General features: G+C 42.8%; 1 protein-coding gene across 1 annotated transcript in view; it reads right to left on the bottom strand.

Annotated features, from left to right (window-relative positions):
* The window catches only part of QRFPR (pyroglutamylated RFamide peptide receptor), a 60,170-nt gene extending 46,188 nt beyond the window's left edge, over positions 1–13,982 (bottom strand). Inside the window, exon 1 of the mRNA NM_001192681.1 lies at positions 13,285–13,982. Coding sequence (NP_001179610.1) covers positions 13,285–13,624 — 340 coding nt within the window. The 5' untranslated portion in view covers positions 13,625–13,982. The remainder of the gene's footprint in view (positions 1–13,284) is intronic.
* Between the last annotated feature and the right edge of the window lie 11,441 nt (positions 13,983–25,423).

Here is a 25,423-nt window from a genome sequence, read left to right as displayed (position 1 = left end):
AACTGTGGAGCAACTAAGCCTGTGTGCCACAACTACTGAGCCTGTGTGCTCTAGAGCCCATGCTCCAAAACATAAAGCTAGCCCATGTGCCGCCAAGAAGACACAGTGCAGCCAAAATTAAACAAATCAGTCTTGTAAGAAACTCCTTAGCAGGAGAAGGCATCGCTCCAGTATGGGGTGGGGGATGGGATGAGCAGCTGCATGGAGGCTGGTCTATTAAGGAGCACATGAATGTGATGGCAGCAGCGGAGAGAGACGTGAGAGGTAAGCAGGCAGCAGCGGAGAGAGACATGAGAGGTAAGCAGGTGGCAGCAGAGAGAGACGTGAGAGATAAGCTGCTGCTGCTGCTAAGTCGCTTCAGTTGTGTCCAACCCTGTGCGACCCCATAGACGGCAGCCCACCAGGCTCCCCTGTCCCTGGGATTCTCCAGGCAAGAATACTGGAGTGGGTTGCCATTTCCTTCTCCAACGCATGAAGGTGAAAAGTGAAAGTGAAGTAGCTCAGTCCTGTCTGACTCTGAGCGACCCCATGGACTGCAGCCTACAGGGCTCCTCCGTCCATGGGATTTTCCAGGCAAGAGTACTGGAGTGGGGGTGCCATCGCCTTCTCCAAGAGGTAAGCAGGAGAGGCTATTCACAACTCTGATTGAGCTTGCTCCCACAGTACCTACTCCAGAGCTTATGCCTGTGGGAGGGCATCAAAGAAACTAAAGACAGAGGCCTCCTGTTCGGGAGCTCATAGTTCCCATTAGCTGGACTCAGTCCAGTAGACACAGGTAGGCAACCCTGTCAAGTGCGTTTATCTGCCTCGCACGTCTTCCTTCAGGACAACATCCTGTCAATAGTCCAGAGTTCCCAAGCAGCAGTGTGGTGGCTAAGAATCCACCCGTATTCCCACCACAGTTGTTAGGTTGGCTTGTCACACTCACAGATTCCGTCAGTAAGATTCTGTCAGACAATTCACAGAAACAAGCGACAGCACAAGGTCAACATGGCATCAGCCCCCTATGTCTCTAGCCCCACAGGAAGACCTCAAACCTGAAGGGCCAGTGACCAATGGTACACACAGCGGGTGCTCTGCGGGGAAGGATGCCCCCAGCACAACTTAAAGTACAGCCAAACAGTTTTTACAGACTTCCACAAAAGCCCGTAGCTGAACGTTAAGTGGGAACATGGAAGGAAGTCCAGAGTTTAACTAAAACCAAACTAGGGGGATGGATGAGAAACAGTCAGTCTCCCATGAGACGGAATGAAACCACCTCACGGCTACTTACTAGGCTTTTCTCCTTCCCAAGAGATGTCACCCAGCATTCTGCCAAGACTCACGTCAGACGGTGGTTGCTGTGCTGTGCTCAGTTGCTCAGTCATGTCCAGCTCTTTGTAACCCCATGGACTGTAGCCTGCCAGGCTCCTCTGTCCATAGGTTTATACAGTCCATGGAATTCTCCAGGCCAGAATACTGGAGTGGGTAGCCTTTCCCTTCTCCAGGGGATCTTCCCAACCCAGGGATTGAACCAAGGTGTCTCGCATTGCAGGCGGACTCTTTACCAGCTGAGCCACAAAGGAAACCCAAGAGGACTGGAGGGGGTAGCCTATCCCTTCTCCACTGAATCTTCCCAATCCAGGAATCGAACCAGGGTTTCCTGAATTGTGGTGGATTGTTTACCAACTGAGCTATCAGGGAAGCCAAAAATACTGGAAAGGGTGGCTGTTTCCTCCTACACAGGATCTTCCCAATCTAGGGATGGAACCCATGTCTTCCGCATCTCCTGCATTGCAGGTGAATTCTTTACCACTGAGCCACCGGGGAAGCCCCAGATGGAGATTAAGCCTTGTCTTTGTGTCCTGTGTGCAGACCTATGTGCAAGGTTGCCAGGATGCCAGTGTGTAGCTGTCCCTGCAGCTCCCCACAGTGGTTCTACTCAATCCAAGTCATTCAGGTAGGGCTGACCCCGCCCTTCTGTCCTTCCCTCTCCCCAGTGGCATGTGTATGTGACTGATATTTGAGCAGAGGATTTTGAAGCATGGGCCATGATGATTGATTGTATTGGTAAGAGAATGATGCTAAGCTGCCTCAAGTCCTCAGAGTATTTTGCAGTTACCAGGAAGGATTCTTTCTCATCTTCTGATATAGATAGGATTTTTTTTTTTGAAAATTTTTTATTGTGGTAAAATATCTGTAACATAAAATTTGCAATTTTAACAGTTTTAAAGTATACAGTTCAGTGGCATTAATTACCTCACAATGTTGTGTGACCATCACTACTGTTGCCAAAACGTTTTCATCCCCTCAAACAGAAACCTGTACCTTTTAAGCAATAACTCTCTTTCCTTTTCCTTTCAGCCTCTAATAATGTCTAATCTATTTTCTATCTGTATGAATTTTCATATTCTAGATAGGCAAATAAAGTGCTTCAGTCGCTCAGTAGTGTCTGACTTTTTGCAATCCTTTAGACTGTAGCCCCCCAGGCTCCTCTGTCCATGGAATTTTCCAGCCAAGCATGCTGGAGTGGATTGCCATTTCTTTCTCCAGGGGATCTTCCCAGCCCAGGGATTGAACCCATATCTCAGGTCTGCACTGGCAGCTCCTGCATCGTCTGGTGGGTTCTTTACCACTAATGCCACCTGGAAAGCCCAGGCAAAAATAAATGAAACCATATGATTTATCTTTGGCATATGGCCTATTTCACTTAGCATAATACTTATTATCAGAATTTGTCTCATTATATATATATGTACTACACTTTGTTCATTTATCTTGAGATAGGGAGTATAAAAAATGAAAGCCTATAACTCCAAGGACCATTTTACACATGCTTGAAAATAGACATCCCAAGAATGAAACCACAGTGTAGAAGAAAGTGAAGCTGGGCACAGACGGAGACTGCCAATGCCCTGGAGCCATTGTCGGAGGACCTAGGTCCAGCTGTGCCTGAAGCTAATCCTAATCCCGAGATTTGCAGTTCTGTGAAGAATATTCCCCACTTTTCTTAGTTTAAATTGGGTTTCTCTGCTTGCAAACAAGAATCCTAATAAACCAACCACTTGTCAAAGAACATGCTGAGCTTGTTTCATAAAAAGCATGCTGAACATGCTTTTATGTTTCAGAAAAGCAAATTATAAGAAGATTCTTTTTATTCTATGTGAACAATAAAGTTTTTCAAACTTTCTGATTGTTAAATCTTTTCCTTATTTTAACTGTAAAATGTTTTTGTCTTAAGTAGAGAGAATATTTTATACAAATCCCATTGCTGTTACTGCCAATCTCACCGTCTGAGAAAATTTAGTGATTTTCTGACCCCTGGCATCTTTCCTTCTCAGAGTGTGCACATAATTGATTCCAGGGAAGATCACCCAGAGGCCAGCCCCATGGCACAATTTTTTATTTTATTTCCAAACTGCTGTTGCTGTTGGGCCTCCTTTTGATTTATTTCTTTTATACTTTAATGAGGCTATTCCTCATCAATAGCTTTCATCATCCCTCTGAAAAGATTTTTTAAAGGCCCATAATACTGCTGATTTTACATCAATTTCACCATATTTAAATTTCCCCTGGGACTCTGAAGTTTCTGAGCTGTTCTAGAACAAATTATTATAATAAGTACAAGTGATAATTTCTAACCACTAATCAATCAATAATAAAACAATAATATAGACCTGAAGAAGTTCAGTCTAATCTCTCTGTTCTGAACTGGCCCAAAGAATTACGATCTTATCATCAAATAAAATTTTCACAACTTCTTTTAATAACCCACTTCACAGTTCATCAGCTCAAAATCTCTAAAAATTCACCTAAATTTGTCATACTGTGTTCAGTGAGGGCTCTTTCTTTTTCTCCCTTCCTCCCTCTGGTCCTCCTTTCAGTAAAACTGTTCTTTTTCATATGAAATCTTATGCAAAACCCTATCTATTAAAAAGAAAGAAGGGAGTTGTTCTGATGAAGCTTGAGAGTTTTACCTCATCTGTCACAAGTCACCCACCCCCACCAGCCACTATGGCTTGGATGTGCTAGTTTAGTATTAGAGTTCTATTCTCCAGATGACAGAAAACTTCTAACCTTTCCTTGCATAACTTAGATCCCAACATTTTTTTTTTAATCATTTTTTACTTTTTGAAATCCATTGGGAAAGACTCCAAAAAAAGTTAAGGGCATCAGTATAGATGAAATTGGCTGTGTACAATAAAAGAATTGCCTCAGAGTTCCATGTTGGACTCAATTTTATGCAACCTACTTCTGTATTTTCTGAGCATTCTGACTGCAACTGCTATTAAAAATACATAATAGCTACAATATATTACACTGGTACATGTGACTGGTATTGTGCTATTTAAGCACTTTACATACATCCTTTCTTTTCACCTTTATAACAGTCCAAGTGTTGGTGCATTCATCCTACATCAGTGGTTCTCAACCTTGGTTATAAATTACAATATTTTCTATCAGGAAACTTGAAAATCGGATACCCAGGGATCACATTGATACTCAGGGTTCAATTAAATCAGAATCTCTAGGGGAAAAGAATCAGGCATCATTTTCAAAACTGCAGGTGATTTCCTGTATTTTTCCAAGACTGAGAGCCACTACTCTAAGAGGCATTCTGATGCTTTACATTTTATCACCCAAGGTGGAAGTCCTCAAGTGTAGACAAGGATATACACTTCCCTCACTGATGCAGCCATCACCTAGGATATTTTTGGAATTCCTTTTTTCAGAAGAGCTTTTACTCAATTTTCCAACAACCATTAGAAAATTCTTTTCATTGCCCTAAGCAGGATTGCAGGGAGAGCCAGGGAGCTCTTTGTACACCCGGGGAGACCATCCTTGCCCCCGGCTGTGACTACACTCACAGCAGGATTAAAGTGGGCACAGAGCCCTGTCAACAAGGGACCACTCCACCCTCTCCCCAAACACTCCCCAGTCACCTTATTAATGCTGAGATCCATAAAGAAGCCTAGAATTAGAACTGACTTTCTACCTCCAATAAAGATCAAAGATCCTGCCTGCCTCAACTAAGGCATGGTGCAGCCAAATAAATAAAATAACCCCTTGGGCCTCAAGTTCACATGTACCTCAGTCACCGTGAAGCCTATTCTCTTTGACCATCCCTCGCTCCTGGTCCCAATCCAGGCTCACCCCAACTTGACTCAAGCCCCTGCTGCCCAACACTTCCACTGTGCTTTCTCACACTATGCACACTGGAACCCTGACATCAACAAAATCCTCTGTATTATCCATCTTTTCTTTGAATGCTTCCTTCCCCTTCTCGCTCTAACTGAAACCTGGCTATTCCACCAGGGCACAGCTTTCTCAACACCTACGATATCCTAATAAACAGAGCAGATACCTAGGAAATGCGGAATACAAGAATGACTCATAGTACTATTAATAATAACTTAGACCCTGGGCAGAGGAACAAAGTAGGGTGAGAGAATGTTGGAAACTGATAAGATATTCATGTGTCAGTCCAGTTCAGTTCAGTTGCTCAGTCGTGTCTGACTCTTTACGACCCCATGAATCGCAGCACGCCAGGCCTCCCTATCCATCACCATCTCCCAGAGTTCACTCAAATTCATGTCCATCGAGTCAGTGATGCCATCCAGCCATCTCATCCTCTGTTGTCCCCTTCTCCTCCTGCCCCCAATCCCTCCCAGCATCAGAGTCTTTTCCAATGAGTCAACTCTTTACATGAGGTGGCCAAAGTATTGGAGTTTCAGCTTTAGCATCAGTCCTTCTAATGAACACCCAGGATTGATCTCCTTTAGGATGGACTGGTTGGATCTCCTTGCAGTCCAAGGGACTCTCAAGAGTCTTCTCCAACACCACAGTTCAAAAGCATCATTCTTCGGCGCTCAGCTTTCTTCACAGTCCAACTCTCACATCCATACGTGACCACTGGAAAAACCATAGCCTTGACTAAACGGACCTTTGTTGGCAAAGTAATGTCTCTGCTTTTGAATATGCTATCTAGGTTGGTCATAACTTTCCTTCCAAGGAGTAAGCGTCTTTTAATTTCATGGCTGCAGTCACCATCTGCAGTGATTTTGGAGCCCCCCAAAATAAAAGGTGACACTGTTTCCACTGTTTCCCCATCAATTTCCCATGAAGTGATGGGACCAGATGCGATGATCTTTGTTTTCTGAATGTTGAGCTTTAAGCCAACTTTTTCACTCTCCTCTTTCACTTTCATCAAGAGGCTTTTTAGTTCCTCTTTACTTTCTGCCATAAGGGTGGTGTCATCTGCATATCTGAGGTTATTGATATTTCTCCCAGCAATCTTGATTCCAGCTTGTGCTTCTTCCAGCCCAGCGTTTCTCATGATGTACTCTGCACAGAAGTTAAATAAGCAGGATGACAATATACAGCCTTGACGTACTCCTTTTCCTATTTGGAACCAGTCTGCTGGTCCATGTCCAGTTCTAACTGTTGCTTCCTGACCTGCATTAGGTTTCTCAAGAGGCAGGTCAGGTGGTCTGGTATTCCCATCTCTTCCAGAATTTTCCATAGTTTATTGTAATCCACAGTCAAAGACTTTGGCATAGTCAGGCTTTGGCATAGTCAATAAAGCAGAAATAGATGACTTGACTTCCCTGGTGGCTCAGATGGTTAAGCGTCTGCCTACAATGTGGGAGACCCGAGTTCAATCTCTGGGTCGGGAAGATCTCCTGGAGAAGGTATTGGCAACCCACTCCAGTATTCTTGCCCCTCTCCCCAAAAAGGGGCTCAAAGAATATTCATGTGTAAATGCCTTCAAATTGAGTGAGGAACTATGGCTTAAGATAATGATTAGATATTGATTTTAGAATCATCAGGAAAGTAAGGAAGAGCCCTGGCTGTAGCTTCAATGCAGAAATGAATGAGGAAAAACAAAAGACTGCATACTAGGCTTCAGTGGATACACATGCAAAAAAAATAAGGGTAAATGAGAATCATTCAAAGGGAAAGCATAAAGAAAGAGACAGAGACATAAAGGAAACAAAGGTAGAAGGAAAAGAGAAGTTTATGGGAAAGCTAGAAAGGAGAGCAAAGTGTCCCAGAGCATTACTCAGAAGCCCAATTTATTACACTGATTTTAGCTGGAAAAAAAATTGAACACACTCAGTGAATGTGGAGGTACATGTAGATATTGTAAAGAAAGATAAAAGGAGGAGGAGGAAAGAGACAAAATGAAGAAGAGTAGGCTACAGATAAGGATGGGTAAATTCTCTGGCCCCAAGAACAGAGTGGGCAAGCTTACTGCTAGAGTCTCATCAAATAAATCAGAGTAGATGAGAGACAGAACTTTCAAGGCCCTACTGTTGTTAATTACTATGGTAATAACAAAACCCCATCCTTGTAATAGTGATCAAAGAAAAGTTAGGAGCAAATGTCATTTATTATTTTGGGGGAAAGAGTATCCTGACTCCATGTGGGAAGACGTTCTGCGGAGTAGCCTGGGAACAAGTCAATCGACAGGTCAAAGACAGTGGTATCAGGATGGTAAGACACAGTATATAAACAGGATTGTACATCAGCTTTGCCACAATGCTGGGCAACACTTAGATGCTGAGGATCAGTTGTATCTCATAAATAAACTAAATGTTTATGGCTACACTTTGTCTTACTGTCATGGATGTGCCATCACTGGGCAAAAGGAAACTCAATACCTCTGCTCAGGGGTATGGTGCAAAACAAGTGTCTGGGTTTTTTTAAAGGACAAATATATAGCTAACAATTTCCACGGTTCAAATACTCCTGCCATGACCAGTGTCAAGGCAACAACATCATGTCCTGCAGCAGGGAGGTGGGTAGAGATGCACACAGTGGCTCTAAGTCAGTACTCCAGAGCGTCAGATGCAACCAGTGTGGACTGGAGCTGGCCCAGCTCAGCTTTCACACTCCCTCAGGAGATTCTCTGTGCAGCCAGGTCTGACAACCATTACCTGAAGCGGTACCTCTCAAACTTTGATGTGTGTGTGTGAATCACTTGAGGATCTTATCAAAGCATAGGCTTTAACTCAGAAGGTGGTCTTGGTCCCAAGCAAGGGAGAGAGTAGACTAAAAGAAGAAACACAAGTCATTCCCAACACTTCTGTTCTCAGAAATGTCTGAGAGGCTTTGTCACAAACTGGAGGCCCATGTTGTTGTTACTCAGTCCCTCAGTCGTGTCTGACTTTTTGCAATCCCATGGACTTCATCATGCCAGGCTTCACTGTCCTTCACTATCATCCGGAGTTTGTTCAAACTCATGTCCATTGAGTCCATGATGCCATCCAACCACCTTATCCTCTGTCACCCTCTTCTCCTCCTGCCCTCAACCTTGCCCAGGATCAGGATCTTTTCCAATGAGTCGGCTCTTCACATCAGGTGATATGTGGCCAAACCCACAGAGAGGTTTGTTTTCATCCAACTGCATTTTATTTTTCAAATCTGAATTAGTGTCAACAGCATAAAAATCTGTATTTCCAGATTCTCTGAAATGCCTTCCTTAAATAGTATTCTCAAGAGGCATGTCAGGTGGTTTGGTATTCCCATCTTTCAGAATTTTCCACAGTTCATTGTGATCCACACAGTCAAAGGCTTTGGCATAGTCAATAAAGCAGAAATAGATGTTTTTCTGGAACTCTCTTGCTTTTTCAATGATCCAGCAGATGTTGGCAATTTGATCTCTGGTTCCTCTGCCTTTTCTAAAACCAGCTTGAACATCTGGAAGTTCACGGTTCACGTATTGCTGAAGCCAGACTTGGAGAATTTTGAGCATTACTTTACCAGTGTGTGAGATGAGTGCAATTATGCAGTAGTTTGAGCATTCTTTGGCATTGCCTTTCTTTGGGATTGGAATGCAAACTGACCTTTTCCAGTCCTGTGGCCACTGCTGAGTTTTCCAAATTTGCTGGCATATTGAGTGAAGCACTTTCACAGCATCATCTTTCAGGATTTGGAATAGCTCAATTGGAATTCCATCACCTTCACTAGCTTTGTTCGTAGTGATGCTTTCGAAGGCCCACTTGACTTCACATTCCAGGATGTCTGGCTCTAGGTGAGTGATCATACCATGGTGATTATCTTGGTCATGAAGATCTTTTTTGTACAGTTCTTCTGTGTATTCTTGCCACCTCTTCTTAATATCTTTGGCTTCTGTTAGCTCCATACCATTTCTGTCCTTTATCGAGCCCATCTTTACATGAAATGTTCCCTTGCTATCTCTAATTTTCTTGAAGAGATCTCTAGTCTTTCCCATTCTGTTGTTTTCCTCTGTTTCTTTGCATTGATCTCTGAGGAAGGCTTTCTTATCTCTTCTTGCTATTCTTTGGAACTCTATTCAGATGCTTATATCTTTCCTTTTCTCCTTTGCTTTTTGCTTCTCTTCTTTTCACAGCTATTTGTAAGGCCTCCTCAGACAGCCATTTTGCTTTTTTGCATTTCTTTTCCATGGGGATGGCCCTGATCCCTGTCTCCTGTACAATGTCACAAATCTCCGTCCATAGTTCATCAGGTCCTCTATCTATCAGATCTAGTCCCTTAAATCTATTTCTCACTTCCACTGTATAGTCATAAGGGATTTGATTTAGGTCATACCTGAATGGTCTAGCAGTTTTCCATACTGAAACCTATATGCAGGTCAGGGAGCAACAGTTAGAACTGCACGTGGACCAGCAGACTGGTTCCAAATAGGAAAAGGAGTACGTCAAGGCTGTATATTGTCATCCTGCTTATTTTACTTCTATGCAGAGTACATCATGAGAAACGCTGGGCTGGAAGAAGCACAAGCTGGAATCAAGATTGCTGGGAGAAATATCAATAACCTCAGATATGCAGATGACACCAGCCTTATGGCAGAAAGTGAAGAGGAACTCAAAAGCCTCTTGATGAAAGTGAAAGAGGAGAGTGAAAAAGTTGGCTTAAAGCTCAACATTCAGAAAATGAAGATCATGGCATCTGGTCCCATCACTTCATGGGAAATAGATGGGGAAACAATGGAAACAGTGTCAGACTTTATCTTTTTGGGTTCCAAAATCACTGCAGATGGTGATTGCAGCCATGAAATTAAAAGATGCTTACTCCTTGGAAGGAAAGTTATGACCAACCTAGATAGCATATTCAAAAGCAGAGACATTACTTTGCCAACAAAGGTCCATCTAGTCAAGGCTATGGTTTTTCCAGTGGTCACATATGGATATCAGAGTTGGATTGTGAAGAAAGCTGAGCACCAAAGAATTGATGGTTTTGAACTGTGGTGTTGGAGAAGACTCTTGAGAGTCCCTTGGACTGCAAGGAGATCCAACCCAGTCCATTCTGAAGGAGATCAGCCCTGGGATTTCTTTGGAAGGAATGATGCTAAAGCTGAAACTTTGGCCACCTCATGCGAAGAGCTGACTCATTGGAAAAGACTCTGATGCTGGGAGGGATTGGGGGCAGGAGGAGAAGCAGACTACAGAGGATGAGATGGCTGGATGGCATCATTGACTCGATGGACGTGAGTCTGAGTGAACTCAGGGAGTTGGTGATGGACAGGGAGGCCTGGCATGCTGCGATTCATGGGGTCCCAAAGAGTCAGACACGACTGAGTGACTGAACTGAACTGAACTGAAATAGTATTCTTGGACTACATCACTTTCTTTTCTGCACACTTTGAAGCCCCGTTCCTAAAATGGACTCCATCCTTCTTTTTCTTCTGGAAACAGTCTGAATTACCCTTCAAGATCCCTGCCTTGATGAAACCTTCCTGACTTTTCCATGCTGCAGGGCTAAATAAATTCTCTCTTACCATACTTACCTTTTGCCCAGCTTAGGTTATTTCCTATTCTCTGACGCCCATAGAGCCACTGCTGCTGCTAAGTCGCTTCAGTCGTGTCCGACTCTGTGCGACCCCATAGACGGCAGCCCACCAGGCTCCCCCGTCCCTGGGATTCTCCAGGCAAGAACACTGGAGTGGGTTGCCATTTCCTTCTCCAGTGCATGAAAGTGACACATAGAGCCACACATGGGCTTTATTCATTTTTGTATTCTCATAGTAAAAAGCTTTGCCAACAAAGGAGATCCTCAATAGCTTTATAAAGTAAAAACCTGTGAACTGATTTCAACTGTTAGATTACATTCCCTTTAACTCTTTTTTTGTAATTCATCAGGGGACTTTTGCCATTATTATCCTATCCTGTGAAGTACAAGTTAATTCTCCTTGTACTACTATCTATAGTTGGCCTACAAGCTTTTTTTTTCCCTTGAACTTCAATTTTGGTGATGCTTATTCAATTTATAAGAACACTTATTCTATAAATCTTGTTCCAGATGAACATACATTATCTTTAAACACTTCTTCATAGAATTAATTCCTTACATATTCATGGAATGATAAATTTTTTCAAAGCACTTTTTATAATACACTTCACCCTCACACTAACTCTGAAATATATGTAAGCAATGTAGTATGCTCTTTCAGCATTTGAAGTTAAAGTGAAATGTTCACCATGAACTAGGAAAACAGGAAGTTCAAAAAAATCTTTGCAATGCCCACCTAAATCCTCAGGAGGGAAGGTCCACCAGGTACTCTTCCCTAGGCATCATTCTCCAATGATAGGGGCTAAAGATTTGCCCCATTCCACTTTCAAGCTTCTAGAATCCCTAGTACTTAATTGAAAAACAGGTCCAGACAGGTTGCATTAACCTGAATTAATGCCAAAGTAGTAATCCAAGTCTTTTGATTTCCAGTGTAAGAACCCACTTTGCTTAATTACATTCAACTTTATAAATGCTGCTATCATCATCCAGCAATACAAAGATGCTTCACAAATCTGTCTTCACAAACATTTAGAAATGAAAACTCCTGTGCCTTTTTCTCAAAAAAAAAAAAAAAAAAAGCTATATGTGATGGTCAAAAGTTTTTCCATTAATGCTGTGGAGTTAGTTACAATGGGCAATTTTAAAATACCCAAGTATAATGATTTAAATCAGAGTGCATAAGAAAGTCAGTAATCCATAAATCAATGCATGACACTGCATTATGTCTCACTTTTAAGCCAATGCTGTGTACTCTAGTGTTTGATGCGTTTCGGGAAATACATACAACATAGATGAGATGAGAAACAAAGATTTTAGCATCCTGATCCACTAACAATAAATCCAGTACAAATTAATGAAAAACAAAAAAACAATACCAGAGACTTAAATTGAGGATCTCAAGTTGGTAATAATAGGATGAAATAAACACCCGCCATAAGAATAAAAGGGATTAGCTCAGGAACAGGTGGAAACAGCAGAGCTTCTCTCTGTTTTCCCTGTATTTCCAACCACTTTCTAAGAATTTTGATGTGGTCACAAGAGTACAGCCACCCATGAAAATACAGGTACAACCAATGCTTTCTCCTTAGGGCACTCCATAACCATTGGTAAGAATACAACCCATTACTATTTAGGATTACAAAACACATGCTCTAGCTATGTGTCTTTGGAAAGACTGGATCATTTGTGGGGAGTTCGATGTCTATTTTTCCCCACATACTACTCTCAACAATGGTTCCAAATGGTTCTCTTCCATTTCTGCTCTCCTAAGGAAGAGAAATTAATCTCTTCTCTTTCAGGGGGACTATGTTTTCTGTATTCCTTCTCCAAATATGACTCTGTCTATATATTTTTTTCTTTTTTTTTTTTTAAGAGGACTAGATTTTTTTTTTTTTCCTGCTAATGCATTAGGTTTGTTTTAAAGTTTTAAGTCCATAAATATACTTGCACTACAAATATCTGTATAAGCAAACTGGGGAATGAGGCTGGAGATTAGAGGAATGAGATGTTGAGGCTTTTATTATTTGAAATTATCTCACTTTTATTCAAAAAATAGGAAAAAGTTCTGATAATTATGGGAAGTGTGTGTTTGCCGCTCAGTCCTGTCCGACTCTTTGAGACCCCATGGCTTCTCTGTCCATGGAATTCTCCAGGCAAGAATATTGAAGTGGGTTGCCATTCCCTTCTCCAGGGGCTCTTCCCCACCCAGGGAACTATGGAAAAGGAAGCTGAAATAACTGATGTGACTTCCCACCCCACTGTCCTGAGCCTCTTCTAAGTGCTTCCTAACTTGAGTTTCTAAGCGACAGGAAGAAAAACGGTGCAACGGAAACAAAACCAGCAAAAACTTATTTCCAAATCTCCAAGTGAGAGCAGGTAAGGAAGTTCTGAGAAAGGGCGCTGGATTCATTTGGTAGAGGGGGAAAAAAAAAAAAAAAGTAAGAAAGTCAAAAGCGCAGAGTGTGTGTTGTGGTGGGGGATTCCCTGGAAGGCTGGGGATTAGGGGAGAAGGAAAGGGCGCGAACTCACCCCCCAGCCAGTTGTTGGAGATGTTCTGGAGCATAGTGACCGGGATGCAGAAGAAGGCGATGAGCAGGTCGCTGAGCGCCAGGGAGCAGATGAAGATGTTGGTGACAGTGCGCATGGTCTTGCTGCGGGTCACCACGTAGACCACCAACGAGTTGCCAAAGAGTGCCAGGGCGAAGATGAGCACGCCGGTGAGCACGAAGGCCAGCTTGGCGCGCCCGGGCAGCTCTGGGGTGTAGACGAGCGGCCGCAGCCCGTAGAGCGAGATGAACTGCTCCCGCGTCAGGTTGTGGTCCCGCAGCAGCCGGGAGAACTGCTCCGGAGTGATGTTGAGCGATTGCATGCTGCGTGCGCCCCGAGCGCCATCCACCTCCCGGGCGCGGACTCCCGCGCAGCGGGGCGCGGGCTCCTGGAGGACCGGCCCTGCGGCCGCCTGCCGCCCCTGGAAGCCTCGGCAGCTTCTGCTCTGCGTTCCGGCGCGCGGGAGGGCTCCCGCCAGCACCTCGGGAGGTTCGGGGGAGGGAAAACAGTGCAGGGCTTTAACTCATAATCGAGAGCCAAAGCGAGGGAGATTATCCTATTGACCAAAAATGTTCCTAGTTCAAAGTTCTCCTCTTGTCTGAGACCAGGCGCTGTGGCCGTCCGGAATGCCGGAGCGGCAGTCCCCGCGCCTTTCGCTCCCAAGCCACGCGGTGAGGATGCCGCACCGGCTCCGGAGCGGCGGAGGGCGGGGCGAGAGCTCGGCTGCTCGCTGCTCACTCGCGGCTTCAGCTCGGGGACCCCGCCTCCGCACCCTCCCGGCGGGACTGGCAAACTCCTCACTGTTCCCCAGTCTCTGGAGCGCAGATCCTGTCTGGCGCCCCAGGTCCTGCGTCTGTGTAAAACTGAGTACTGTGGTTTTCCACAGTCTCACGGTTTCTCCTCTTATGAGATAATAGGGCTACAGCCAGCCAAGGCAAAATGAGATTTATTTTTAATTGTTCTCCTGTATTAAAAAATACAGCTCCTAGGAAATCACAGATAGTACAGAGAGGTCTCCTGTATCCTGCACCTGGTTTCTCCAATTGATTACATCTTGTTTAGCTATAGTACAATACAAAACCAGGAATTTGATATGTGTGTGATATATTGTGTGTGTAGGTCTATGTCATTTTATACCAAGTGTAGATGCCTGTGACCACCACCAAAACCAAGATAGAAAACTCTTCTCTCACCACAAAGATTTACATAAAGCTATCCCTTTAGAGTCACACCCAGTACTCCCCCTACCTCTAACCCCTGCTGATCACTAATTATTATCCGGCTCTGAATTTTGGCAGGTTGTATAAACAATCATACAGTATATAATCTTTTGATACTGATTTTTTTCCCCACTCAGCATAATGCTCTTAAAATTCATCCAAGTTGTTAGGTGTATCAGTAGTTGCATTTTTACTGCTGAGGATATATCACAGTTTAACCAGTCACCCATAATAAGATATTTTGGTTGTTTCCAGTTTGGGGCTATTACAAATAAAGCTGCTATGAAGAGCCAGGTATAGATTTTTGTATGAATGTTTTCATTTCTCTGAGAAATGACAAAAAGTTTGCTTGTCCAGTCTGGGCTTTCCTGGTGGCTCAAATGGTAAAGAATTTGCATGCAATGCAGGAGACCCAGGTTTGATCCCTGGGTCAGGAAAATCACCCACTCCAGTATTTTGGCCTGGAGAATTCCATGGACAGAGGAGCCTGGCTGGCTACAGTCCATGGGATTGCAGAGTCACACACAGCTGAGCCACTAACACTTCTCTTCACTTTGCTTGTCCAGTCTATGGTTTGTATATTTAGGTTTTTAAGAAATTGCCAAGGAGTACATCAAGGCTGTATATTATCATCCTGCTTATTTAACTTATATGCTGCTGCTGCTGCTGCTAAGTCACCTCAGTCATGTCCAACTCTGTGCGACCCCCTAGATGGCAGCCCACCAGGCTCTGCCATCCCTGGGATTCTCCAGGCAAGAATACTGGAGTGGGTTGCCATTTCCTTTTCCAATGCATGAAAGTGAGTACATCATATGAAATGCCTGGCTGGATGAATCACAAGCTGGAGTCAAGACTGCCGAAAGAAATATCAATAACCTCAGATATGCAAATGACACCACCCATATGGCAAAAAAACGAAGAAGAACTAATGAGCCTCTTGATGAAAGTGAAAGTGGAGAGTGAAAAAGTTGGCTTAAAACTCAACATTCAGAAAACTAAGATCATGGCATCCGGTCCCATCACTCCACTGTAAATAGGGAACAGTGGAAACAGTAGCTGACTTTATTTTCTTGGGCTCCATAATCACTGTGGATGGTGCCTGCAGCCATGAAATTGAGATGCTTGCTCCTTGAAAGAAAAGTTATGACCAACCTAGACAGCATATTAAAAAGCAGAGACATTACCTTGCCAACAAAGGTCATCTAGTCAAAGCTATGTTTTTTCCAGCAGTCATGTACAGATGTGAAAGCTGGACAATAAAAAAGGCTGAGCCCCAAGGAAATGATGCTTTCAAACTGTGGTGCTGGGGGACTCTTGGGACTCCCTTGGACAACAAGGAGATCAAACCAGTCAATCCTAAAGGAAATCAGTCCTGAATATTCATTGGAAGGACTGATGCTAAAGCTGAAGCTCCAATACTTGGGCCACCTGATGCGAAGAACTGACTCATTGGAAAAAACTTTGATGCTGGGAAAGATTGAAGTCAGGAAGAGAGGGGGATGACAGAGGATGAGATGGTTGGATGGCATCACTGACTTGATGGGCATGAGTTTGAGCAAGCTCTGGAAGTTGGTGATGGACAGGGAAGCCTGGTGTGCTGCAAAGTCCAAGCCTTCCCACGCTGGTTGCAAAGTTGGACACAGCTAAGCGACTGAGCAACAACAAGAAATTGTCAAACTACTTTTTGGAATAGTTGTACATTTTAACTTTCCACCATCTACATATAGAATCTCAGTTTCTCCACATCCTTGGTATTGTCATTACTTTTATTCTAGCTGTTTTAATAAGTGTTCAGTGATATCTCATTGAGTCTTAATTTGCATTCCTCTAATAGCAAATAATATTGAATATCTTCTCATGTGTTTATTTGCCATCCCAGTATCTTCTTCAGTGAAATGTTTTTTTAAAATATATTTACCCATTTTCTAATTGAACTGTTTGGCCTATTTGCTGTTAAGTTTAGAAAGTTTACTTTTACTTTGTATAAAGTGAAAGTAAAGTGAAGTCACTCAGTCATGTCCGACTCTTTGCGACCCCATGGGCTGTAGCCCACCAGGCTCCTCCATCCATGGAATTTTCTAGGCAAGAGTACTGGAGTGCTAGATGTTAATTCTTTGTCAAATAAGTGGCTTGTAAATCTTTCCTTCTGTTTGTACCCTGTTATTTATCCCCTTTACAGAGTTTCTCATGGATCAAAGTTTTCATTTTTAAATTTTTTATTGGAGTACATTTGCTTTACAATGGTGTGTTAGTTTCTGCTGTACAATGAAGCGAATTGGCTCTATGTGTACATATATACCTTCCTTCTCAAAGGTTTTAATTTTGATGAGGTCCCATTTATCCTTTTTTAATTTTATTAGTTATACCCTTGACGTCCAGTCTAAGAACGCTTCACCAGATTCCCTGTCCCTAGGCTTTTCTCCTGTGTCCTTTTTTTCTAAGAGTTCTGTGGTTTTACATCTGACATTTTGAGCTCTCTATTCTGTTCCACCGACTGAAGTGTCTCTTTGTCCTCCAATCCCTGACAGTCATGAATACTGCAGCTATGTAAGTCTTGAAACCAAGTAGGGTGATTTCTGGCACTTTCTTCTTCTTTTACAAAAGAATTTTAGATGTTATAGGACTTGTGCCTATTTGTATAAATTTTATGATATATTTATGTGTCTCTACAAAATGCCTTTCTAGGATTTTGATAGGAATTGAGATCTCTACTATGAATAAATCTGTGAATAGAGTAGGTCTCGTTGTATATTTGGGTCTTCTCTGATTTCTTTCATCAGCATTTTGCAGTTTTCAGCATATAAGACCTGCATATATTTTGTTAGATTTGCACTTAAGCTATTTTTAAGCATCTGTGTGTGGTATTGTAGTTCTAATTTTCAGTTCCATGTGTTCATTGCTAGTAGATGGAAATGCAATTATTTCATATGTTGATCTTGAAACCTATGATGCTACTGAATTTACTTGTTAGTTTTAGGCAGTTTGTTGTTGTTGATTTCTTGGGATTTTCTACATCGACAATCATGTCATTTGAAAAGAGAGTCATACAGAGGATGAGATGGTTGGATGGCATCACTGACTTCCATAAGTCAGGAAGAGAAGAACAAATATAGTATATTAATGCATATAGGTTGAGTCTAGAAAAATGGTATAGATGATCTATTTGCAAAGCAAAAACAGAGACACAGATGTAAAGCATTAGTCACAATAGGCAAAAAGTGGAAACAACCCAAGTGTCTATCAATGGATAAATATATATAAAAAATGTGGTATTATATGTGTGTGTATATATATACACATATATATAAGTATATACGTGTGTATATAAATATATGTGTATATATATAATGGGATATTATTCAGCCTTAAAAGAGAAGGAAATCCTAACATGTGCTACAGCATGAATTAACCTTGGGACATTATGCTAAGTGAAATAAACCAGTCACAAAAAGACAAATGCTGTATGGTTCCACTTATCTGAGGTACCTAGGGTAGTCAAATTCACTGAGATAGAAAGTAGAATGGTGGCTGCTAGGTGTTAAGTGTTGGAGCAGATGGAGAGTTGTTGGGGTATATCAAGCATCTCTGTCTTGCAAACTGTAAAGAGTTCTGGAGATTGGTTGCACAATGAAATGGATGTACTATACTACTAAACTGCACACTGCGCACTTAAAAATGGTTAAGATAGTAAATTGTATGGTTTGTGTATTTAACCAGTATTTTTTTAAAGGGAGTGAAAGCATTAATAATAACATCATTTGAACTACACATTGCATTATTTTATTTTTACAACAACTGTATGAGGCAGGTGCTTTTATTATTCTCATTTTATAAATGAAAAAGGGAGGCATAGGCAATATTATGAAACTCACTCAAGTTCACACAGCTCAAAACTGTTAGTTTCTTAGAATTCCAGGAAGTAAGGTTCTTAAGCCCATGCTGTCTTTACTATCCAGCAAAAATCTATTAAAACTTACCAGGACAAAACAAAAGGAAGGAGAGGCAGGGAATGGAGGCATGGGGTTGGTAATGAAGAAAGACAAGCAGGCACTTATACCAGTGAATCTAGATTATAAGAAGCTACAGCAACTGAGTAGAATATTTAGCTACCAGCTTCCTAACAAGAAGGGAGTCAGTCTTCATTACTCAAAAGAGAGAAGAAGCATACCTGTATGTCAGAAGAGACCAGGCTTTTTCTGACTCTGAACTGCAGCAGGAACTGACCACACCAGCCTTTATAGAAAAAACATGAAAGTACATGCTGATGTGTCTTCAGCAGTACTGGACATTCGGCATGTTGCCATTCATAGGACAAATGATACCGGCTGATGGCATAATTCGAGTCATAGCCCATAAAATGATGTGTATGGAAAGCCAGAGTAATAAAATGCAGGCATGCTGCTTTCTGGCGATTTGACTGGGTAGGAGAAAGCTTAGGGAATGTATTGCTATTCACATCTCATAAACTACCAGCCCTGAATATTAATTGTATTTGTCAGGCTTTGGACAGGAGCTGCATATAGGAAATGGCTCTAAATTGAGATAAATGAGGTAATTTCTGCTGTTGATTGAAAAGAGACCCATGTGCTCTGGACACAGCATATCTACCAGTTAGTGGATTTGTTAGGAAAGTTAAAGGATCAGCTGCACTGTCCTACTATTCAAGTGGACCCCTCTGATTCTGCATGCGGTCAGCAACAGACTGTAGAGCTGGAACGCACGTTTGTTGTTGTTCAGTCACTAAATCATGTCTGACTTTGCGATCCCATGGACTGCAGCACGCCAGGCTTCCCTGTCCTTTACTATCTCCCGGAGTTTGCTCAGATTCATGTCCATTAACTCAGTGATGCCATCCAACCATTTCATCCCCTGTTGTCCCTTCTCCTCCTGCCTTCAATCTTTCCCAGCATCAGGATCTTTTCCAAAGAGTCAATTCTTTGCATCAAGTGGCCAAAGTATGGGAGCTTCAGCTTTAGCATCAGTCCTTCCAATAAATATTCAGGACTGATTTTCTTTAGGATTGACTGCTTTGATCTCCTTGCTGTCCAAGGGACTCTCAAGGGTCTTCTCTAACACCACAGTTTGAAAGCATCAATTCTTTGGTGCTCAGCCTTCTTTATGGTGCAACTCACACATCTGTACATGACTACTGGAAAAAAAGCCATAGCTTTGTCTATACAGACCCTTGTCAGCAAAGTGATGTCTCTGCTTTTTAATACACTGCCTATGAGGAGGACTAACTTAACCCATGGGGCTGAAGAACTGCCACTGAGAATCTTTAGAAAATAGAAAAACCAATAAAAATAGTGTGGACTAGACGTGGGTAAATTCTCCATTTCCCCAAGAAGGAAAACAGTGATTTTTAAACCATAAATTTAAGGTGAGCTCCAGTAAAACTATAGAGTAATTTAATAAAAGGAAGGAGATTATCAACACAGGCTTTTATTAAGAACAAGGTTTGTCAAAGTACTACATTTTATTAGGTGCTGCTAGACTAGCAGTTGCTAGACACAACTTTATTTTCTTGGGCTCCAAAATCACTGCAGATGGTGATTGCAGCCATGAAATTGAAAGACACTTGCTCCTTGGAAGAAAACTATTACAAACCTAGACAGCATATTAAAAAGCAGAGACATTACTTTGCCAAGAAAGGTCCATATAGTCAAAGCTGTGGTTTTTCCAGTGGCCATGTACAGATGTGAGAGTCGGACTGTAAAGAAAGCTGAGTGCTGAAGAATTGATGCTCTTGAACTGTGGTGTTGGAGAAGACCCTTGAGAGTCCCTTGGACTGCAAGGAGATCCAATCAGTCCATCCTAAAGGAAATCAACACTAACTATTCATTGGAAGGGCTGACACTGAAGCTGAATCTCTAATACTTTGGTCACCTGATGTGAAGAACTGACTCATTGGAAAAGACCCTGATGCTGGGAAAGATTGAAGGCAGGGAGAGAAGGGTGAAATGGTTGAATGGCATCACTGACTCAATGGACATGAATTTGGGCAAGCTCTGGGAGTTGGTAATGGACAGGGAGGCCTGGGGTGTTCCATGGGGTCACAAAGAGTCGAACACAATGAGTGTCTGAACTGAGACTAGCAGTACAACACAGTGGTCAGGGGAGCCCCTTCTCATCCCGCACTCCCAGCTCTGTCACTCACTAACTGCAGAACCCAGTTGAATCTGTTAACCTGTCTAAGCCTCAGTTTCCTTATTCATAACCAGGGGATATAATACCTACTTAATGGTTCTATTGTGAGCAATAAGCAAAATAGTTTACATAAATTGTTTAGTACAGTGCCTAACAAAAAAGTGGTTGATAAACATTAGTCATTGTGATTTTCTTCTGTCAAAATAAAAAAGCAGGCGTAGGTTTAAAATAATGTTATGAGTATAAGATTTGAAACCCTCAGGAATTGTTTTAATTTTTATTAAAAATTTTCTCTTTGTCCCTAATGGAAGTCACTGGAGATTAACTTTATCTACTTCACAGTCACCTAAAGTTCATACAGATGTCATTTACCGACTTGACTAATAAGAGAATACAGGCATGGGCTACACTGTTGGCTTAGATGGTAAAGAATTCGCGAGAAATGCAGGAAACCCAGATTTGATCCCTGGGTCAGGAAGATTCCCTGGAGAAGGGAATGGCAATCCGCTCCAGTATTCTTGCCTGGAGAATTCCATGGACAGAGGAGCCTGGCGGGCTAATGGTCCATGATGTTACAAAGAGTCAGACATGACTGAGTGACTAACACACACACACACACACACACACACACACACACACATACACTGAACATAAGAATGTAGCCAAATGTTAGAAAAGTCTCAGTGTCCTTCTAGGGGACTTATACACTTAAGTTTTAACCTCCCTAATGTTTAGCTGACTTGTCTCCAAGTTACTTTTAATGAGACTAAGGTTTTACACAACATATTGCTGAAGGAATAAGGTATGATTCAATTTAATATATGCAATAGTGTGTGGGCATAGTAAATGAGAGATGATAAAGGGTTAGCAGTGATGGTATAAGCACAGATGTTATTTAGTTTATTTTGATTGGAAGTATTTTCTGTTTTTTCTACAATTAGTGTATATAAAAATGGGAGAAATATTTTGAATTTTAATATAGTGATGAGGAATGTCAAAATCTAAAATTTTTATAATTGGATGAGAACATGCTTGGAATGTGTTAGTTCAAATTTTATAGCCAATTTGGCTTAGTGGATATAAATCATAGCCTCCAGGCTTAGGACAAAGTTGTAAACACATTTCAGAATATCCATTTATTTATTCATCAAACTCACATTATCCCCAAGATATGCCACATGCTATGTTATATATGAGTAATAAAATGATAAGTTAGATAGAGATTAATTCTTGGTGGCGGAGCTTCTTGCCCTTCCTGGAAAAGAACTGAAGCCTAAATTTTCCTGTCAGAAGTTCTCATGTTTGAAAGCGGATTAGAATCATCTGAGGAGCCTTTCATAGTGCCAATGCCGGGCCCCACCTGCAGAGACTGTAGTTTAATTGAAGGGACTCAGGTAACTCTAATATGCAGCCAGAGCCTGAGGAATGGGTATTGAAATTGATGGTTGAGGGATATGAGGAGGGACTTGCAGAGACAGAAAGAAGGAGGAGTCTGGGTGGAGACTGGTCAGTGATGGATGCAGATGAGGGATGCAGGGGGCACGGGAAAACATGATGCCCAGTGAAGCCCCCAGAAGCTACTGCACACCTCCTTACAGGTATGCCCCATGTACATGTACTTTTTAAATGTTTTATGAAAAATGACCTGGCCCCTTTAAATAAAGGGAAATCTGTGCCAGCCATCTTGAGACAGGTGGGGACAACTGCTAGAAGCCGGTGACACAGTTCAGTAAAAACAAAATTCTGTGTGCATATGAATACTTTATCATACCCCCCAGCGCCCATGGAGAGAAAGCTGCCACACTTCAGTTCAAATGGCATGTGGGGTGGGTCAGGCTAGAAAAGACCAATAAGCAGAGACTCCATAGAACCCCAAGGACAGAGGAGGTCACTGGACAAGTCTCCACAGGCGTTGACAATAAAGGAGAGACCATCCAAGGAGACGGGCACATGGATTCCCAGAGGCCTGGCACAGTCATAAGGCCACAACAGCAGACCGTGGGCATCAGTGAGATGTGGCAGCATGTGGCCAGCCCAGGCTGGGGCTGACGTTTGGGGCTTAAACTACAGATGCCAGAGGGAAGAAAGAGAGTAAGAAAGGGTGGCTATCTCAGGTCAGGGCCAGCCTCAGAGGCTGGAATGTGAGTGTGGAGAAGAGAAAAGTAGAGACATAATGCTGAGGGTGGACTAAAAGGCAGACGATAACCAACAGCTATGTATGTGCCCACTTTAAGAGGGACTCAGCACTGTCCCAGAGTTCTGGTTCAGGGCCCACGTCAGGCTTAGCTGGTGGCAGCTGCAGGACCTCCATGGCCTCTGTGAGCAAACCTCACAGGCCACCGTGAAGCAGAGTGGAGCTAGACCCGAGGAGAAGGGAGCAGCCAGAGAGCCCCTTTCCTGGGGTCTGAGGCTGGAGGAGCACCTCTCTCCTGCAGGCTGCACAACAGAGAAAGGGAAGTTCTGCCTGGAGCCGGCAGGCCCCAGAGCTGCTTGCTTCTGTGCTGAACTTGGGTGTCAGTAACTCTGAGAGATGGTAAACCAGGAATGTCGGGAAGGCAGTTACCAGGGGTAAGAATTCCTGCAGCACAGGAGAGGGCTCCCAGGGAGGACTTTAAGTAATCTGGGATGATGGTACTGCAGGTAAGAGCAAAAGAGGCGTGCTTGTTCACTTGTTTGGGGAGAGGAGAGTCACATTATTTGCTTATTTTTTTCCCTACTGCATTGCCTAGGTGGGGAAACCAAGGTCTGGGAACAGTGGAGGGTCTCATCTAGGCCTGGAACCCTGCTGCATGCACATTCACAAGCATTATAGGTATCCCCATTTTGTAGAGGAGAAAACCGAGGCTCAGAGAGGTGAAGGAGCCCAGATAAAGCCAATGGCAGAGCTGGGATTTGACTCCAGACCTGACTTAACTGCAAGGCCCATTCTTTCTTTCACTTTATAATTTATATGTTTTTAACTAAAAAGGTAAAAGGTTCAGAACTTTTTAAAGAGAATGAATGGGAAGACAATTACATGAAGATTTTCATAGGAACGTGCATTGTCAATGTTAACAAATGGTTTTAAGCTAACATTCCTGGTACACGGTATACGGCTTAATTTGTTATATAACATTCCAAAAGAGGTTTGTCTGAGTAAAACAATTAAAAATAGATCAAGCAGTTACTAATAAGAACTGGCATTTAAGAAGTATTCTTGAGCTTCCCTGGTGGCTCAGATGGTAAAGCTTCTGCCTGCAGTGCAGGAGACCCGGGTTTGATCCCTGGGTTGGGAATATCCCCTGGAGAACGAAATGGCAATCCACTCCAGTACTCTTGCCTGGAAAATTCCATGGACGGAGGAGCCTGGTAGGCTACAGTCCATGGGGTCGCGAGGAGTCGAACAGGACTGAGCGCCTTCACTTTCACTTTGTTTCTTTCTTTGTCATCAGTGTATTTCTTTATATAAAGCACTTAAAAGTGTGCCTCAGAGTGCCTGACACCACCGCTGTAACTACTATTAAATGTTTGTTTTCAAAGTCTATTTAAAAACATAAACATTTAACAGACAGAATAATGGTTATGAGTCAAACTGCTGCTGCTGCTGCTAAGTCACTTCAGTCATGTCCGACTCTGTGTGACCCCATAGACGGCGGCCCACCAGGCTCCCCGTCCCTGGGATTCTCCAGGCTGGAACACCGGAGTAATGGGTTGCCATTTCCTTCTCCAATGCATGAAAGTGAAAAGTGAAAGTGAAGTTGTTCAGCCGTGTCTGACTCTTAGCAACTCCATGGACTGCAGCCTACCAGGCTCCTCCGTCCATGGGATTTTCCAGGCAAGAGTACTGGAGTGGGGTGCAATTGCCTTCTCTGATAAGCCAACTAATCGAATAAAAATTATGACTGCTACTTACATTGTAAGTTACTTTGGACAAGTCTCTTAATTTCTGTCTCTTTTCCCATCGATTGTAACATGCAGATGATAATACCATATGGTTGTAGTGAAGATTAGGTGTGTTTATATTCATAAAGGTTTACAGCAGTGCCCAGTACATTAGCAGGCACAATATCCCAATGTGTGCTATTCAGTTCAGTTCAATCACTCAGTCGTGTCCGACTCTTTGCGACCCCGTGAATCCCAGCACGCCAGGCCTCCCTGTCCATCACCAACTCCCCGGGTTCACTCAAACTCATGTCCATCAAGTCGGTGATGCCATCCAGCCATCTCATCCTCTGTCATCCCCTTCTCCTCCTGCCCCCAATCCCTCCCAGCATCAGGGTCTTTTCCAATGAGTCAGCTCATCCCATGAGGTGGCCAAAGTATTGGAGTTTCAGCTTCAGCATCAGCCCTTCCAATGAACACCCAGGACTGATCTTTAGGATGGACCAATTGGATCTCCTTGCAGTCCAAGGGACTCCCAAGAGTCTTCTCCAACACCATAGTTCAAAAGCATCAATTCTTCGCTGCTCAGTCTTCTTCACAGTCCAACTCACATCCATACATGACCAATGGAAACACCATAGCCTTGATTAGAAGGACCTTTGTTAGCAAAGTAATGTCTCTGCTTTTGAATATGCTATCTAGGTTGGTCATAACTTTCCTTCCAAGGAGTAAGCATCTTTTAATTTCATGGCTGCAGTCACCATCTGCAGTGATTTTGGAGCCCAGAAAAATAAAGTCTGACACTGTTTCCACTGTTTCCCCAGCTATTTGCCATGAAGTGATGGGACCAGACGCCATGATCTTAGTTTTCTGAATGTTGAGTTTTAAGCCAA

Source organism: Bos taurus, chromosome 6, assembly GCF_002263795.3.
Source record: "Bos taurus isolate L1 Dominette 01449 registration number 42190680 breed Hereford chromosome 6, ARS-UCD2.0, whole genome shotgun sequence".
NCBI lineage: Eukaryota > Metazoa > Chordata > Mammalia > Artiodactyla > Bovidae > Bos > Bos taurus.
Note: the sequence above shows the minus strand (reverse complement) of the source record. Positions and strands in the feature narration are given on the sequence as shown.